Source organism: Leucoraja erinacea, unplaced genomic scaffold, assembly GCF_028641065.1.
Source record: "Leucoraja erinacea ecotype New England unplaced genomic scaffold, Leri_hhj_1 Leri_92S, whole genome shotgun sequence".
NCBI classification, from domain to species: Eukaryota; Metazoa; Chordata; class Chondrichthyes; order Rajiformes; family Rajidae; genus Leucoraja; species Leucoraja erinaceus.
In genome coordinates, this window is record NW_026576872.1 from 146,644 (window position 1) to 166,418 (window position 19,775).

The following is a 19,775-nucleotide window of genomic DNA, read 5'->3' on the forward strand; positions in this document are numbered from 1 at the left end:
ACTAGCTCTAACATGTGTGGGACTAGCTCTAACCTGGCCTGTGTGGGACTAGCTCTAACCTGGCCTGTGTGGGACTAGCTCTAACCTGTGTGGGACTAGCTCTGGACTAGCTCTAACCTGGCCTGTGTGGGGCTAGCTCTAACCTGGCCTGTGTGGGGCTAGCTCTAACCTGGCCTGTGTGGGACTGGCTCTAACCTGTGTGGGACCAGCTCTAACCTGGCCTGTGTGGGACTAGCTCTAACCTGGCCTGTGTGGGACTAGCTCTAACCTGGCCTGTGTGGGGCTAGCTCTAACCTGGCCTTTAACGCACCTCTGCGTCCCTGGCGGTGCTTTCGTACGCGTCGCAATCTGTTGGTGTTTCCGGTCGGCCGAGCTGGCTTGGTGCGCGCTGGTGTTCTGCCGCTCAATTGCTCCGTGTCTCCGCGGCTCCGCTGACGTTCTCCAGCCCCGCGGCTCCGCTAGTTTTCTACAGACAATAGACAATAGGTGCAGGAGTAGGCCATTCGAGCCAGCACCGCCATTCAATGTGATCATGGCTGATCATCCCCAATCAGTACCCCGTTCCTGCCTTCTCCCCATATCCCCTGACTCCACTATCTTTAAGAGCCCTATCTAGCTCTCTCTTGAAAGCATCCAGAGAACCGGTCTCCACCGCCCTCTGAGGCAGAGAATTCCACAGACTCACCACTCTCTGTGAGAAAAAGTGTTTCCTCATCGCCGTTCTAAATGGCTTACTCCTTATTCTTAAACCTACGCTGCATTACCTCAATAGCAAGAATATCCTTCCTCAAATTAGGGGACCAAAACTGCACACAATACTCCAGGTGTGGTCTCACTACGGCTCTGTACAACTGCAGAAGGACCTATATTCGATTCCTCTTGTTATAAAGGTCAACATGCCATTCGCTTTCTTCACTGCCTGCTGTACCTGCATGCTTACTTTACTTTACAATAGGTGCAGTAGTAGGCTATTTGGCCCTTCGAGCCAGCACCACCATTCAATGTGATCATGGCTGATCATCCACAATCAGTTCCCCGTTCCTGCCTTCTCCACATATCCCCTCACTCCGCTATCTTTAAGAGCCCTATCTAGCTCTCTCTTGAAAGTATCCAGGGAACTGGCCTCCGAGGCAGAAAATTCCACAGACTCACAACTCTCTGGGTGAAAAAGTGTTTCCTCATCTCTGTTTTAAATGGCCTACCCCTTATTCTTAAACTGTGGCCCCTTATTCTCTTCTCACCCACCAGCAAAGGGTGACAGGGTGGCGCAGCGGTAGAGTTGCTGCCTCACAGCGCTGGAGACCCGGGTTCGATCCCCACTACGGGTGCTGTCTGTATGGAGTTTGCACGTTCTCCCCGTGACCTGCGTGGGTTTTCTTCGAGATCTTCGGTTTCCTCCCACACTCCAAAGACGTGCAGGTTTGCGGTTAATTGGCTTGGTATACATTTAAATTGTCCCTAATGTGTGTGTGTGTAGGATAGTAGTGAAAAAACTTTCAAGAGAGAGCTAGATAGGGCTGTTAAAGATAGCGGAGAGGGGATATGGGGAGAAGGCAGGAACGGGGTAGTGATTGGGGATGATCAGTCATGATCACATTGAATGAGGGCCGAATGGCCTACTCCTGCACCTGTTGTCTATAATGTGCGGGGATTTCTGAACCAAGCTCTATGTTGACATTGCACTCAGCATTATGCTTATTCAGTGTTTACTGCAATTCTGCAAAGTGCTGAGCAACACATTGAGCCGGTCATTGGAAACAAATAATTTGGGCACAGTTTGCAAGTTTGAAGCAGATGAGCTGACTGTGTATGCTTGTGGAATTGTCTGTGTGTTTTGTGGAGGCACTTTATTAATCCACATGAGCTGTGAAACGCTCTGTCCATCCATAATTAACTCATTGACAATGTAGTGGGAAAAGAGCTGGAAGGCTGGACAAAGGCAGACAAGCACGTGTGCCCTAGAGCCCGGCACTGACTGGAAATGTATTTATTCCAGTGGAGAGGTGTACACTGGCCCTTGAAACATTGTTTGGTGCGTTGCAGCAGAGAGGGCTTTCCAATGCATCCACTCTGATCCACAGAGTCCTGGCGTCGGGTGTAGACTAGAGAGAACCGACCTTGCCCTTCGAGAATGGCCGAATCGTTTGCCTTTGGGGAGGTGGAGAGGACGAGAGACGAGACGCCGGGTGTGTTCAGGGCCTGGCGTGGCAAGGACATCACCACCAGGACCAGCCTGCAAAGCTTGGAAGAGTTCAACGTGCACTTCAGCAGATATGTCAACCGCACCCGGACCTTCGACCAAGGCACCACCTCGTTCGGGAGACAACTGGAGAGTCTGCGGCAAGTCAAAGAGCTCTCGGGGCTGGAGGAGGTCTTCACCGAACAGATCCAGCAGAACCAGCATAGGATCTGGGATCTTCACAACCAACTGAACTGTCTGGAACAGGAGCTGAAGGAGGCGCAGAGAGCCCTGGATGACTATCGCACCAGGTAACGATTGGCTGATACAGGAGGGTGGCACAGCGGTAGAGTTGCTGCCTCGCAGTGCCAGAGTCCCGGGTTCGATCCTGACCACGGGCGCTGTCTTTACAGAGTTTGTACGTTCTCCCCGTGACCGCGTGGGTTTTCTCCGGGTGCTCTGGTTTCATCCCACACTCCGACGATGTGCACATTTGCAGGTTAATTGGCCCTCTGTAAATTGTCTCTAGTGTGTAGGATGGAACTAGTAGATCATCGGCAGGGGGGGGGCTGAGTGATCACTGATCACTGGCCTTGGGGGTATCGGCGAGGCAGTGGAGCAACCGAGTGGGGGGGGGGGTGTGGGGAGGGAGATGCCACCCCCTCCCAAGGTAGGGCATTTTTGAAATTTGATGTATTAAAATCATGTTTTAGTGCATTGTAGAAGTATGATTTGAATATTTTTTGTTTGAAGTATTTTTAAGATAATTTGGGGTCCACATGAGAGATATGGTGATTATTGTTTTTGTTATTGCTCGTCCTCCAAAAAACTGGGGGATAATAATACAGGCCACCCCCCCCCCCCCAAAAAGGGGGAGGATATACCCCCCCCCCCCCCCCCCCCGATCGATGCCTGTGCCTTCCACAGTACAGGACATTTGACACCATTTTTTTTAATGTGTTATAATTTCAAGTGCAACTTTTTTGTTTGTAGTTGGGAAAAGGGACAAGAAATAATCATGACATTTCCTGATCTGGCAAAGTCATACAAATTATGTTTTGCTCAGGGAAAAAATCAGAGTATTTTGAAAGTATGCGTTCTCCTTTTGACGAATATTTCATTTTGATTTGAATTTAGAAGCGTCAAACCATGTCATTAAAAAAAGGGGTATATGTTTGTGGAAACGTTACATTTTTAAAAGTAAGACTTTCGAGAAATCTAAAATGCATTCGACATATACATTTCAATGCACTGTCTCTTGCCCAGTGTAGGTGAATCGAGGACCAGAGGACATAGGTTCAAGGTGAAGGGGAAAAGATTTAATCAGAATCTGAGGGATGACCTTTCCACACAAAGGGTGGTGGGTGTATGGAACAAGCTGCCAGAGGAGGTAGTTGAGGCTTGGACAATCCCAACATTTAAGAAAAAGGTAGACTCTTGGATGGGGCAGGTTAGGAGGGATATGGGCCAAAAGCATGTAGTGAAGCTGGGACATGTTGGCGGGTGTGGGCAAGTTGGGCTGAAGGGCCTGTTTTCACACTGTATCACTCTATGACTACATTATACCTCCACCGTGCATGAATGCTTCAAAATCAAGTGGTCGAGTTTTATTGCCATATACTCAAGCATAGAAACATTGAAAATAGGTGCAGGAATAGGCCATTCGGCCCTTCGAGCCAGCACTGCCATTCAATATGATCATGGCTGTTCGTCAAAAATTGGTACCCTTTTCCTGGTATTTTCCCCATATCCCTTGATTTTGCTTAGCCCCAAGAACTAAATGTAACTCTCCCTTGAAAACATCCAGTGAATTGGCCTCCACTGCCTTCTGTGGCAGAGAATTCCACAGATTCATAACTCTCTGGGTGAAGTAAGTTTGTCCTCATCTCAGTCCAAAATGGCCAACCCCTTATTCTTAAACTGTGACCCCTGGTTCTGAACGCCCCCAACTTCGGGAACACTTTTCCTGCAGTTACTGTAAGTGAAAATCTAGCAGGCAAGCAGGATGCTTTCACCACCCACCCCCATTTGAAGGCCACTATCTTCCACCGATTCTATCCAGTGCTTGATACTTACTTCCAGCAGCCACTGGTTGTCCTCCAGGATGCACCGAGCCGCAGCCTGGTCAATGCCGGTCACCTGGGCGAATTCAGCACAGAAACTCTCACGGCAGCGACGTAACGCTTCCGACGCCTCCGATGGTCCGGGACTCTTGCACTGAGGCTGCTCCATGGCCGGAGCTGCAGCGAGCGACTCGCCAGCCCGGCAAACACTCACCAGCCCCGGCAAACACTCGCCAGCCCGGCAAACACTCGCCAGCCCCGACTACACTCGCCAGCCCCACAAACACTCGCCAGCCCCGACTACACTCGCCAGCCCGGTAAACACTCGCCAGCCCGGCAAACACTCGCCAGCGCCAGCCCCGACTACACTCGCCAGCCCCACAGCCAGCCCCGACTACACTCGCCAGCCCCGACAAACACTCGCCAGCCCCGACTACACTCGCCAGCCACTCCGACTACACTCGCCAGCCCCGACTACACTCGCCAGCCCCGACTACACTCGCCAGCCCCGACTACACACGCCAGCCCCGACTACTACACTCGCCAGCCCCGACTACACTCGCCAGCCCCGACTACACTCGCCAGCCCCGACTACACTCGCCAGCCCCGACTACACTCGCCAGCCCCGACTACACTCGCCAGCCCCGACTACACTCGCCAGCCCCGACTACACTCGCCAGCCCCGACTACACTCCACCCCGCTACACTCGCCAGCCCCGACTACACTCGCCAGCCCCGACTACACTCGCCAGCCCCGACTACACTCGCCAGCCCCACACTACACTCGCCAGCCCCGACTACACTCGCCAGCCCCGACTACACTCGCCAGCCCCAGCCCCGACTACACTCGCCAGCCCCGACTACACTCGCCAGCCCCGACTACACTCGCCAGCCCCGACTACACTCGCACCCGCCAGCCCCCCGACTACACTCGCCAGCCCCGAAACACTCGCCAGCCCCGACTACACTCGCCAGCCCCGACTACACTCGCCAGCCCCGACTACACCGCCAGCCCCGACTACACTCGCCAGCCCCGACTACACTCGCCAGCCCCGACTACACTCGCCAGCTTGCCACTCGCCCCCGACTACACTCGCCAGCCCCGACCACACTCGCCAGCACCCAGCCCCGACTAACACTCGCCAGCCCCACAAACACTCGCCAGCCCCGACTACACTCGCCAGCCCCGACTACACTCGCCAGCCCCACCCGACTACACTCGCCAGCCAGCCCGACTACACTCGCCAGCCCCCGACTACACTCGCCAGCCCCGACTACACTCGCCAGCCCCGACTACACTCGCCAGCCCCGACTACCCTCGCCAGCCCCGACTACACACGCCAGCCCCGACTACACTCGCCAGCCCCGACTACACACTCGCCAGCCCCGACTACACTCGCCAGCCCCGACTACACTCGCCAGCCCCGACTACACTCCAGCCAGCCCCGACTACACTCGCCAGCCCCGACTACACTCGCCAGCCCCGACTACACTCGCCAGCCCCGACTACACTCGCCAGCCCCGACTACACTCGCCAGCCCCGACTACACTCGCCAGCCCCGACTACACTCGCCAGCCCCGACTACACTCGCCAGCCCCGACTACACTCGCCAGCCCCGACTACACTCGCCAGCCCCGACTACACTCGCCAGCCCCGACTACACTCGCCAGCCCCGACTACACTCGCCAGCCCCGACTACACTCGCCAGCCCCGACTACACACCCCAGCCCCGACTACACTCGCCAGCCCCGACTACACTCGCCAGCCCCACAAACACCAGCCCCAACCCAGCCCCGACTACACTCGCCAGCCCCCCCGGACTACACTCGCCAGCCCCGACTACACTCGCCAGCCCCGACTACACTCACCAGCCCCCGACTACACTCGCCAGCCCCGACTACACTCGCCAGCCCCGACTACACTCGCCAGCCCCACAAACACGCCAGCCCCGCCCACTCGCCAGCCCCGACACTCTCGCCAGCCCCGACTACACTCGCCAGCCCCGACTACACTCGCCAGCCCCGCAAACACTCGCCAGCCCCGCCAGCCCCGACTACACTCAAACACTCGCCAGCCCCGACTACACTCACCAGCCCCGACTACACTCGCCAGCCCCGACTACACTCGCCAGCCCCGCAAACACTCGCCAGCCCCGACTACACTCGCCAGCCCCGACTACACTCGCCAGCCCCGACTACACTCGGCAGCCCCACAAACACTCGCCAGCCCCCCCGACTACACTCGCCAGCCCCGACTACACTCGCCAGCCCCGACTACACTCGCCAGCCCCACAAACACATGCCAGCAGCCACTGGTTGTCCTCCAGAACATGGATAGGTGACGTTTCACAAAGTCCTGGAGTAACTCAGCGGGTCAGGCAGCATCTGTGGAGAAAGTTATTTTTCCCACTAGTACTCCAGTACTTTATTCCAACATAGAGCTGGTGTACGGATGATCATTAGGTTGGCACGGACTTGGTGGGCCAAAGGGCCTGTTTCTCGGCTTTATCTCTAAACTAAAGTAAACTAAACATGTTGTCCAGGAATGCTGCCTGACCTGCTGACTTACTCCAGCACTTTGTGTCTTTGTAAAACAGTATCTGCAGTTCCGTGTGTATACAATAATTTATTTTCTTAGAAAAGACACAAGTGCTGGAGTAACTCGATGGGTCAGGCAGCAGCCATAGAGAACGGGGTACTGATTGTGGATGATCAGCCATGATCACATTGAATGGCGGTGCTGGCTCGAAGGGCCAAATGGCCTCCTCCTGCACCTATTGTCCATGGTCCGTAGAACATGAACAGGTGATGTTTCAGGACGGGACCCATCTTGAGACTGATTGTCAGAGGAGTGAGTGGGCTTATGGGGCAGGAAGGGGAGGGGGTTTTTGTTTAGAAGTTGGAGAATTCAATGTGCCTTTATTTTGTCCCAGGGTTCAACTAATACTGAAGGTTCATTGTTGTCACGTGTAGCGAGGTACAGTGTAAAGCTTTGTTTTGCATGTCATCAGATCAGATAATAATATACATTCATTCATCATCGTTGCAAACATGAGCGACGCAGTGGCGCTGGTTTCTGACGGGAACGGTGACGGACGCACCACACATCTCTGTCCTCCAGTTCCTGCCGACTTCCACTGCTGGAAGGATAGGTTCTTGGTGTGTGTGTTTTATCATCATTCCTTACAATGCCGTGTACAACAGTGATCGCAACTTTTACTGATAGATATACACAAATACAATAGGTGGAGCAAAGGGGAAGATACAGAGTGCAGAATATAGTTCTCAGCGTTGTAGCGCATCAGTTCCACAGACAAAGTCCAATGTCCACAATGGGGTAGAGGTGAATCGGACAGTACCCTGGCTCATGGAAGGGCCGTTCAGAAGTCTGATAACAGAGGGGAAGAAGCTGTTCCTGAGTTTGGCGGTGCGCGCTTTCAAGCTTCTGCACCTTCTGCCGGACGGAAGCGGGGAGAAGAAGGCTGCTTTTCCGAGGCAGCGTGAAGTGTAGATGGAGTCAATGGTGGGGAGTGTTGTAGAGAGAAGCTTCAACAAGTATTCGCAAAGGAATATGTATCAACCTGAAGAAGGGTCCTGACGCGAAACATTTACTATCCATGTCCTCCATAGATCAGTTCAGGTTAGTTTATTCAGTTTAGTTTATTGTCACGTGTACCGAGGTACAGTGTAAAGCTTTTGTTGCGCACGACAATAGGCCCTGTCACTGAGTGTGGATGGATCAGCCATGATCACATTGAATGGCGGTGCTGGCTCGAGGGCCGAATTGGCCTCCTCCTGCACCTATTGTCTATGGTCCGTAGAACATGAACAGGTGGTGTTTCAGGGCGGGACCCATCTTGAGCTATATAGTCAGCGGAAAGACAACACATGATTACAATCGATCCATTTACAGTGCACAGATACATGATCAATGAATAACGTTTAGTGCAAGGTAAAGCCAGCAAAGTCTGATCAAGGATAGTCCGAGGGTCACCAATGAGGTAGATAGTAGTTCAGCACTGCTCTCTGATTGTGGTGGGATGGTTCAGTTGCCTGATAACAGCCGGGAAGAAACTGTCCCTGAATCTGGAGGTGTGCGTTTTCACACTTCTGTACCTTTTGCCCAATGGGAGTGGTGAGAAGAGGGAGTGGCCAGGGTGCAACTGGTCCTTGATTATGCTGCTGGCCTTGCCGAGGCAGCATGAGGTGTAAATAGAGTCATAGAAACATAGAAAACATAGAAAATAGGTGCAGGAGGAGGCCATTCGGCCCTTCGAGCCAGCACCGCCATTCATTGTGATCATGGCTGATTGTCCCCTATCAATAACCCGTGCCTGCCTTCTCCCCACATCCCTTGACTCCACTAGCCCCTAGAGCTCTATCTAACTATCTCTTAAATCCATCCGGTGATTTGGCCTCCACTGCCCTCTGTGGCAGGGAATTCCACAAATTCACAACTGAGGTGAGAAAAAGTTTTTTCTCATCTCAGTCTTAAATGACCTCCCCTTTATTCTAAGACTGGTGCCCCTGGTTCTGGACTCACCCAACATTGGGAACATTTTTCCTGCATCTAGCCTGTCCAGTCCTTTTATAATTTTATATGTTTTTATAAGCTCCCCCCCCCCCCCTCATCAATGGAAGGAAGGTTGGTTTGTGTGATGGTCTGGGCTGCGTCCACAATTCGCTGCAATTTCTTGCGGGCCTTGGCAGGGGTTGGACAGGCTAGATGCAGGAAGATTGTTCCCGATGTTGGGGAAGTCCAGGACAAGGGGTCACAGCTTAAGGATAAGGGGAAATCCTTTAAAACCGAGATGAGAAGAACTTTTTTCACACAGGCGCAGGTGAATCTCTGGAACTCTCTGCCACAGAGGGTAGTTGAGGCCAGTTCATTGGCTATATTTAAGAGGGAGTTAGATGTGGCCCTTGTGGCTAAGGGGATCAGAGGGTATGGAGAGTAGGCAGGTACGGGATACTGAGTTGGATGATCAGTCCATGATCATATTGAATGGCGGTGCAGGCTCGAAGGGCCGAATGGCCTACTCCTGCACCTAATTTCTATGTTTCTATGTTTCTATGAAGGAGGTGTTCCCAAACCGTGCTGTGATGCATCCCGATGAAATGCTTTCTACGGCGCATCTGTAGAAGTTGGTGAGAGTTGTGGAGGACTCGCTGCACTTTCTAAGCCTTCTCAGGAAGTTGCTGCAGCCTGACCCACTGAGTTCCTCCAGCACTGTGTGTTCTTGACCTGAAACATGAACTCCATAGACCATGCACTGATCCACCACAATGGGTGCTTTCCCAGCACTTACTGTTTTTATTACTAATTAGAGTCAGTTGCACAAAAGAGAAAGAAAATAAAGTCAGTTTGGTCTGTAGAATGTTTTTTACACCCCAGGGATTTAAAGAAAGAGTCAAAAACCAAAATATTATTCGGATATGATTAATGGCAGAGTCAGACGCTGACGATGTGAAAGTCACAATTGAAATAAATCCAAATCATAATCTAAGCAACAACCTGGGGGTTTAAGACTGACTTTATCTCCCTACTGAAGGTAGATAAAAATGCTGGAGAAACTCAGCGGGTGAGGCAGCATCTATGGAGTGAAGGAATAGGTGACGTTTCGGGTCTCTTGTTTATTGTCATCCGCAGTTCCTTCTTAAACTTATCCCCCTACTGAGCAGTTTGATTGTATTTTCATTGTTGCTTTAAATTCTACGGTTTAAGGAGACTAATTAGTTAACAGACATTTAATCAATGGGATTGAAGGGGACAATAGATAAGTTGTCGAGGTCAGGATTGGAGACCTTCGACCTGCCATTATTCGGACTTTACTGGACTTGAGATGTTATCCCCTTTATCCTGTAACCGTACACTGTGGACAGCCTGATTGTCATCATATATAGACTTTTTGCTGACTGGATAGCACGTGACAAAAAGCTTTTCACTGTAAACTTGACAATAAACTAAACAAAAGATAGACACAAAATACTGGAGTAACTCAGCGGGACAGGCAGCATCTCTGGAGAGAAGGAATGGGTGGCCTTTTGGGTCGAGACCCTTCTTCAGAACTAAAACTGGGTCTCTGAATAAGATAAGTGATATGAACAGAATTAGGCCATTCAGCCCATCAAGTCTACTATGCCATTCAATCATGGCTCATCTATCTCTCCCTCCTATCCGCATTCTCCTGCCTTCTTCCCATAACCCCCGACACCTGTGCTAATCGAGAATCCATCTATCTCCGCCTTAAATATATCCACTGACTTGGCCTCCACAGCCTTCTGTGGCAATGAATTTCACAGATTCACCACCCTCTGACTAAATAAATTCCTCCTCATTTCCTTTCTAAAGGTATGTCCTTTAATGCTGAGGCTGTGACCTCTGGTCCTAGACTCTCCCACTAGTGGAAACATCCTCTCCACATTCATGATTAATTATCTTTCATCTAAGTTCATGCTGTAGTCTGTTTGTGGGAGGGATAGATGAGTTTTTAGATTACCCTCATAAATTCATAAGGTCTTAAGTGATAGGAGCAGAATTAGGCCATTCGGCCCATCAGGTCTACTCCACCATTCAATCAAGGCTGATCTATCTCTCCCTCCGAACCCCATTCCCCTGCCTTCTCCCCATAACCTCTGACACCCGTACTAATCAAGAATCCATCTATCTCTGCTTTAAAAATATCCACTGACTTGGCCTCCACAGCCTTCTGTGGGAAAACATTCCACAGATTCACCACCTGCTGACTAAGGAAATTCCGCCACATCTCCTTCCTAAAAGAATGTCCCTTAATTCTGAGGCTAAGATCAGCCATGATCGTATTGAATGGCGGTGCAGTCTCGATGGGCCGAATGGTCTACTCCTGCACCTATTTTGTATGTTTCTATGTTTCTATCAAGAACCTGTCAATCTCCACCTTAAAAATATCCATCATCTTGAAATGACCTTCTTCTATGACACTTAGATTCTCTGGTATTTAGACGGAGTGGGACTGTTTGTTTAATTGTTTAGTTTTAGAAATGCAGTGCGAATAAAAGGCCCTTTGGCCCACCGAGTCTGCACCGACCCGCGATCCCCGTGCAGTAGCACTAGGGACAAGTTGCTTTTTTTTTTAACCAAAGCCAATTAGCTGACAAATCTCTACGTCTTCGGAGTGTGGGAAGAAACCGGAGCACCCGGAGAAAACCCACGCAGGTCATGGGGGGAACGTACAAACTCCGTACAGACAGCACCCGTAATCAGGATGGAACCCGCGTCTCTGGCGCTGTGAGGCAGCAACTCTACCGCTGCGCCACCGTGCTTAATTGCATACACATTGAGAGAGAGGAGATCAAGAAATAGTTGTTGATAGTTGGAAAACGTAAATGAACCCATAACTTAAGTAAACACGTGCATAAAAAATGTGGCAGAATGATTAATATCCAATAGACAACAGGTGCAGGAGGAGGCCATTCGGCCCTTCGAGCCAGCACCGCCATTCAATGTGATCATGGCTGATCATCCACAATCAGTACCCCGTTCCTGCCTTCTCCCCATATCCCCTGACTCCACTATCATCAAGAGCCCTATCTAGCTCTCTCTTGAAAGTATCCAAAGAACCGGCCTCCACTGCCCTCTGAGGCAGAGAATTCCACAGACTCACAACTCTCTGTGTGAAAAACATTGACATTTCTTAATGTTCGGTCAATTATTAATTTCAATGGTTCAAAGGATTCTTTAGTATCACGTGTACTAAGGGTACAGTGGTAGTTTAGTTTGGAGATACAGCCCGGAAACAGGCCCTTTGGCCCACCGAGTCTGCACTAACCAGCGATCACCATGTATATATCTTCTTGTCGAGTCGACACACAGGGTTATAAGTTGTTTAGCCAGAGCTGAACACACATCTCAGCATCTGCATACAATGGTGTCTGTCTTGTCGCTTCTTGTGTTTCTTGCGCGTAGTGGTGGAGAGATTGGTGGAAACAGGACCGCGATCGACGTGACCACTCTTTCCTTGACCCCCACCCCATATGCTTACACAATCCTACACACTAGGGACAATTTACAATCTTTACCAAAGGCAATTAACCTGCAAACCTGCACGTCTTTGGAGTGTGGGAGGAAACCGGAGCGCCCGGAGAAAACCCATGCAGGTCACGCGGAGAACGTACAAACTCCGTACAGACAGCACCCGTAGTCGGAATCGAACCCGGGTCTCTGGTGCTGTGAGGCAGCAACTCTACAACTGTGTGTTGCAATCTTGAGCAAAACACAAAGTGCTGGAGGAACTTGAAGGGCAGCATTGGTGGCGAGAATGGATAGGCGACATTTGTTGGTGAAATGGACGTTTTAAGTATACTTTCAGTGTAATCCTCACTGTGCCTACATGAAACCAAAACATGGTCTTACAAATGTTCCTCTGCTGTAGAAAGTCACAAGAGGAATAGGAACAATTTATTACAGAGGGGGTAGTTGAGGCTGGGACTATCCCATCATTTAAGAAATAGTTAGCCAGTTACATGGATAGGACATGATTTGGAGGGATATGGGCCAAACGCGGGCAGGTGGGACTAGTGTAGATGGGGCATGTTGGATAGTGTGGGCAAGTTGGGTGGAAGAGCATGTTTCCACACTGTATCACTCTGGAACTGATTCTGTACACTATGGTTACATGGAGCAATGTTGAGTTGCTGTGCGTTATTTCTGTATGCCAGGGGTATAGTCACCATGTTGGGCACACACTGTACTTCTAACATTTTATTCCTCATTCTAGCTACAGGACGGAATGTGAACATCAAGAGAATTTGCAGGACACTGTTGTAACCTTGATGAAGGTGAGCTGGTTCACATTCACACTTAGTTTAGTTTAGAGATACAGCGTGGAAACACCGGGGTCCACGCCGACCAGCGATCCCCGCACACTGACTCTATCCTACACCCACTAGGGACAATTTACATTTACACCGAGCCAATTAATCCACAAAACCTGTACGTCTTTGAAGTGTGGGAGGAAACCGAAGATCTGGGAGAAAACGCACGCAGGTCACGGGTTGAACGTACAAACTCCGTAGACACAGCACCCGTAGTCAGGATCGAACCGGGGTCTCCGTGCGCTGCATTCGCTGTAAAGCAGCAACTCTACCGCTATGTCACCGCGACCGCCTTTATGGTGCTGTATGGGTCTGTACACATCTGTATGGGTCACATCTGTATGGGTCACATCTGTATGGGACACATCTGTATGGGTCACATCTGTATGGGTCACATCTGTATGGGACACATCTGTATGGGACACATCTGTATGGGTCACATCTGTATGGAACACATCTGTATGGGTCACATCTGTATGGGTCACATCTATATGGGACACATCTGTATGGGACACATCTGTATGGGTCACATCTGTATGGGACACATCTGTATGGGTCACATCTGTATGGGTCACATCTGTATGGGACACATCTGTATGGGACACATCTGTATGGGTCACATCTGTATGGGACACATCTGTATGGGCCACATCTATATGGGACACATCTGTATGGGACACATCTGTATGGGTCACATCTGTATGGGTCGCATCTGTATGGGTCACATCTGTATGGGTCACATCTGTATGGGACACATCTGTATGGGTCACATCTGTATGGGTCACATCTATATGGGACACATCTGTATGGGACACATCTGTATGGGTCACATCTGTATGGGACACATCTGTATGGGTCACATCTGTATGGGTCACATCTGTATGGGACACATCTGTATGGGTCACATCTGTATGGGTCACATCTGTATGGGACACATCTGCAACCGCACTGGGAAATTATTTCTGCGTACATTATACAAGTGGACACCGACATTTTTGCCGCCATTTATTCAAAGTCCAAAGTCCGGTCGGCCCGCTGCTCGCTGTACTGGAGCGGTTCCCGCAAACCCACGTCCCTCTCCTCTCCTCTCCTCGCCCGGCCATCTTAGTGTCCCCACGGGCACCTCCTGCAGCCGACCTTGAAGGTGCGGGGGGGGCATTACCCCGGTTCACCCTCCCACCTGCCCTCCAGCCTCATGGCCGACGTCTCCAGCTCCCAGTTCCATCGGCCAATGAGCCTATGACTATGATATGACTACACTGTGTATAGTATCACCAGGACTGTAGGGGTTTTGGGACATGGCCAGTGATCGGTTGCTCTGGGTAAAGATGCCACAGTAGGTGACCATTTAGATTTGGAGAGAAGGAATGGATGACCCTTCTTCAGACCTGTTTGAATGACAATAAAGGCATTCTAATACATTCTAATTCTAATTCACGTATTTTGTGTTTTTAAGGAGATCAGTTCTATCATATCGTATTGTATGCAAGTGAAGGAACTTTGGTTCCGTGCAATCTATCCCATTACTTGAGATGTTGGTCCCTTGTCTCTCAAATCATGAGCTTTTGGAAACACCCTCCCTGTGTTGATATTGTCTAATCCTGTTTGAGTTTTATCGTCTACATTCATGTACTTGGTCAATGTGAGGTCTGCTTCTCACCGTCATGAATGAACCTTTAGGTCTATGCAAACGTCATGAAAATCTGACTTCTCCACAGGATACCAACGAAGCCTTGTTGAAGAATCTGGAGCTCCAGGTTCGTACTCAATTCCTGCAGGAAGACATCGACACCACTAAAGAAAGAAACATGAAGGTATGTCCTAACATCATTTATAACAAGAGTTCGAATATAGGAGCAAAGAGGTCCTTCTGCAGTCGTACAGAGCCCTAGTGAGACCACACCTGGAGTATTGTGTGCAGTTTTGGTCCCCTAATTTGAGGAAGGACATTATTGCTATTGAGGGAGTGCAGCGTAGGTTTACAAGGTTAATTCCCGGGATGGCAGGACTGTCATATGCTGAGAGAATGGAGCGGCTGTGCTTGTACACTCTGGAGTTTAGAAGGATGAGAGGGTATCTCATTGAAACATATAAGATTATTAAGGGTTTGGACTCGCTGGAGGCAGGAAACATGTTCCTGATGTTGGGGGAGTCCAGAACCAGGGGCCACAGTTTAAGAATAAGGGGTAAGCCATTTAGAACGGAGACGAGGAAACACTTTTTCTCACAGAGAGTGGTGAGTCTGTGGAATTCTCTGCCTCAGAGGGCGGTGGAGGCAGGTTCTCTGGATACTTTCAAGAGAAAGCTGGATAGGGCTCTTAAAGATCGCGGAGTCAGGGGATATGGGGAGAAGGCAGGAACGGGGTAGTGATTGGGGACGATCAGCCATGATCACATTGAATGGCGGTGCTGGCTCGAAGGGCCGAATGGCCTCCTCCTGCGCCTATTGTCTATTGAGTTACTCCAGCTTTTAATATCAATCTTCGGTTGAAACCAGCATCTACAGTTCCTTCCTACAATATCTGGGAACTTGGTCTTCGAGGTATGGAGTTGTTCATGGTTGTAACTCAAGTATAAATGGATAAATGAATTTTGAAAACAGAATATAATGTGAACATTTAATGTACCCAGCTACACGTTAGCTGGAGAACTGTGTCTAATTCTGGCACAATATTTTAGGAAGGAAGTCAAGTCTCGGTAGGTAGAGTGGGATTGTTCCCTAGATGCGAGGGATTATAGATCATAGGAAAGACCTGGATAGAGTTGGTGTGGAAATGATATTCCCACTCGAGGGAGTGTCTAGGACTAGAGTGACGTTCCTTTAGGAAGAAGATGAGAAGGAGATTTAAGTCTGAAGAAGGGCCTCGACCCGAAACGTCACCCATTCCTTCTCTCCAGAGCTGCTGCCTGAGTTACTCCAGCTTTTTGTTTAAACCAGCATCCGCAGTTCCTTCCTACACATTTCAAAGATACAGAGTTTTCAAAATTCAATTTCAAAGCACTTTATTCGTCCCCAAGGGGCAATTTAAAGGGGCGCATTACAGTAGCTGTTTTAAAAAGGGACACAATCAACAAACATAAGCAGCACACATACTGCACAATCAACCAGCACACGCATTTCACAGACACACTGCACAATCACACAACACACACCGCACATCAACATTCAACACATAGCAATAGTTTTTAAAGTGCTTCCATTAAAAAGTGCATATAGAAGGTTATTTCATTTCATATCTTCATGAGTCAGTGATCAGCATTAAAAAGCTGGCCAGCCCTGGGGATGAAGGTTGCCTTCCTCCTGTGTGTCCGGCAACCCGGACAGCGGAGTCTGGGTCCTGAGGGGAGCCACTCAAACTCAGGAAACAGGATGTGAGAGGGGTCCTGAAGAATCCTGCGTGTTAACTTTACAGACTGTTGGTCGCATAGGGCAGTGAGAGTTCGGACGGGCTGCTCAATGATTTTTGAGCAGACCTTGACCACATTCAACAGGCGGTTTCTGTTTTGTAGGGTGATGGAGTGGAACCAGCTATTGAAAGAGAAGGTTATTACATTTTCAATGAATGCGTAGTAGAATGTAGTGAGAATGTCTTTGTTAATCCCAAATGACTTCAGCTTCCTGAGTAGGTACTGTCTCTGATGGCACTTTTTAAGGATTTCCTCTGTGTTAGAGGAAAACCTTAGCAGGTTGTCGAAGGCTGTTCCCAGGTATTTGTATACCTCCACTATCTCCACTTTGTGACGTTTCACAGAGTGCTGGAGTAACTCAGCGGGTCAGGCAGCATCTGTGGAGAACATGGATAGGTGACGTTTCACAGAGTGCTGGAGTAACTCAGCGGGTCAGGCAGCATCTGTGGAGAACATGGATAGGTGACGTTTCACAGAGTGCTGGAGTAACTCAGCGGGTCAGGCAGCATCTGTGGAGAACATGGATAGGTGACGTTTCACAGAGTGTTGGAGTAACTCAGCGGGTCAGGCAGCATCTGTGGAGAACATGGATAGGTGACGTTTCACAGAGTGCTGGAGTAACTCAGCGGGTGAGGCAGCATCTGTGGAGAACATGGATAGGTGACGTTTCACAGAATGCTGGAGTACCAGACCGGGTCAGGCAGCGTCCGTGGAGAACATGGATAGGTGACGTTTCAGGTCGGGACCTTCTTCAGACTGATTTCCAGATGGAATGAGAGTATGTACGTGCCTGGTGTAAACATCAACACTAACTAATTTATCACTCCTAATCCAGATTAGATAGAAAGGAATAATGTTATAAGGCAATAATTGAAACAGGCTGAAAATTGAGATGATATTTAAATGTATTCTAAATTCTGACGCTTTTATGGAATTACATATCATTCTTGTTTGGAGAAGTAACGTGATCCTGAAATTCTACAGGATTCTTTTTTTCTAAAGATCCAGAATGAGAATATCCATATTTTATTAATGTCCACAATGTTTGTGCACCATGGGCTTCTCAAATTCCAGAGCATTCTGGACAATACAGCTCACCCCCTCCATGACACACTGGTCAACCTGAGGAGCACCTTCAGCAACAGACTGGTTCCACCAAGATGCAGCACAGAACGCCACAGGAGATCCTTCTTCCCTGTGGCTATCAAACTGTACAACTTCTGTTGTCTACCCTTCTGTCGTGGGGTAGACTGAGACTGAGACTGACTCCCCTCCCCCACCCCCCACCTCAGGGGGAGTCCAGAACCATGGTCACAGTTTAAGAATAAGGGGTAGGCCATTTAGAACTGAGATGAGGAAAGATTTCTTCACCCAGAGAGTTGTGAATCTGTGGAATTCTCCGCCACAGAAGGCAGTGGAGGCCAATTCACTGGATGTTTTCAAGAGAGAGTTAGATTTAGCTCTTAGGGCTAAAGGAATCAAGGGATATGGGGAGAAGGCAGGAACGGCGTACTGATTTTAGATGATCAGCCATGTTTATATTGAATGGCGGTGCTGGCTCGAAGGGCCGAATGGCCTACTCCTGCACGCATTTTTCTAGGTTTCTATGTTTCTCCCCAATCTTTGCAAATCCCCAATCCTTTCCACTCGTCACTTTGATTTCGTGTTTCATGTATTTTGTGTTTTGTGTATTTATGACCGTTGGTAGATCAATATCCCCTCCTGGGATTAATAAAGTTCTATCTTATCGTATCGTACAATTCAAATTTCAGTTCTAAGACTGTTTCAGGCCAAGTGTGTTTCACGTTCTCATCCATTTCTCCGCTCTTCTCTCTCCACAGAATCTGTCTGAGATTCAGAGTTACATGAATGTCCTAAAGCAAGTCCACCCGGCCACGAGTAATGACTACCCAATGCCGGCAAGCTCGGAGGTAACCGAAGGGAATTATCTTTTGTACCTTCCTTACCTTGTGATTCCTATCTCCAATGTTTAATAAGAAAAAGGTCCTTCTGCAGTTGTACAGAGTCCTAGTGAGACCACAACTGGAGTATTGTGTGCAGTTTTGGTCCCCTAATCTAAGAAAGGCCATTCTTGCTATTGACGGAGTGCAGCGGAGTCGGTTTACAAGGTTAATTCCCGGAATGGTGGGACTGTCATATGCTGAGAGAATGGAGCGGCTGGGCTTGTACACTCTGGAGTTTAGAAGGATGAGAGGGTATCTCATTGAAACATATAAGATTATTAAGGGGTTTGGACACGCTAGTGGCAGGAAATATGTTCCCGATGTTGGGGGAGTCCAGAACCAGGGGCCACAGTTTAAGAATAAGGGGTAAGAATGGAGATGAGGAAACACTTTTTCACACAGAGTGGTGAGTGCGTGGAATTCTCTGCCTCAGAGGGCGGTGGAGAAGGCAGGCACGGGTTATTGATAGGGGACGATCAGCCATGATCACAATGAATGGCGGTGCTAGCTCGAAGGGCCGAATGGCCTCCTCCTGCACCTATTGTCCATTGTCTACATGAATAGGAAAGGTTTCGGAGGGATAAGGAGCAAACGTGGGAGGTAGGTCTAATGGAGATGGGGCTTGTTCAGCATAAGGTATTGGAGCAGAATTGGCCATTCAGCCCATCGACTCTACTCCACCATTCACCATAGATGATCTACTATCCCTCTCAAACCCATTCTCCTGCCTTCTCTCCTTTGACATCCTATTCAATCTCTGCCTTAAAAATACCTAATGTCTTGTTAGGTATTCCACTACCATCTGCAGCGATGAATTCCTCAACTTCAGCACCCACAGACAAATGGGGCTGAAGGGGCATGTTCTGGTCGACTCTATGAATCAGTGTAGATGGGGTATCTTCTTGGGTTGAGATCTTGGTGGGATCTCTTGCAAATGAGTGCAGAGTTGGGGGGCGGGGGGTGGGCAGGAGTGAAGAAGAGTGGAGTTTATCTGTTGCCCCATGCTCAGATGCTGCCTGACCTGCCGTGTAGATCTACATGTTCTGTCGGGGTGGGAATAGGTGTAGGGGCATGGGCATGTTGGTCGGGGGGGTGGGACTAGTGTAGATGGGGCATGTTGGTCGGGTGTGGGACTAGTGTAGATGGGGCATGTTGGTCGGGGTGGGACTAGTGTAGATGGGGCATGTTGGTCGGGGGTGGGACTAGTGTAGATGGGGCATGTTGGTCGGGGTGGGACTAGTGTAGATGGGGCTGTGTGGGGTGGATGTGTAGATGGGGCATGTTGGTCGGGGTGGGGACTAGTGTAGA

The 19,775-nt window shown here is 49.6% G+C and overlaps 1 protein-coding gene across 2 annotated transcripts in view; it reads left to right on the plus strand.

Annotated features, from left to right (window-relative positions):
* Window positions 1–19,775, plus strand: part of LOC129695069 (filensin) — an 86,550-nt gene that overhangs the window by 48,966 nt on the left and 17,809 nt on the right. Inside the window, exons 1-4 of one of the 2 annotated variants that reach the window (XM_055631823.1) lie at window positions 1,527–2,490; window positions 12,999–13,059; window positions 14,814–14,909; window positions 18,345–18,434. In XM_055631823.1, coding sequence (XP_055487798.1) covers window positions 2,132–2,490; window positions 12,999–13,059; window positions 14,814–14,909; window positions 18,345–18,434 — 606 coding nt within the window. In that variant the 5' untranslated portion in view covers window positions 1,527–2,131. Of the gene's footprint in view, window positions 1–1,526; window positions 2,491–12,998; window positions 13,060–14,813; window positions 14,910–18,344; window positions 18,435–19,775 lie in introns of those variants that run through there. The other variant, XM_055631824.1, reaches the window with a different exon arrangement.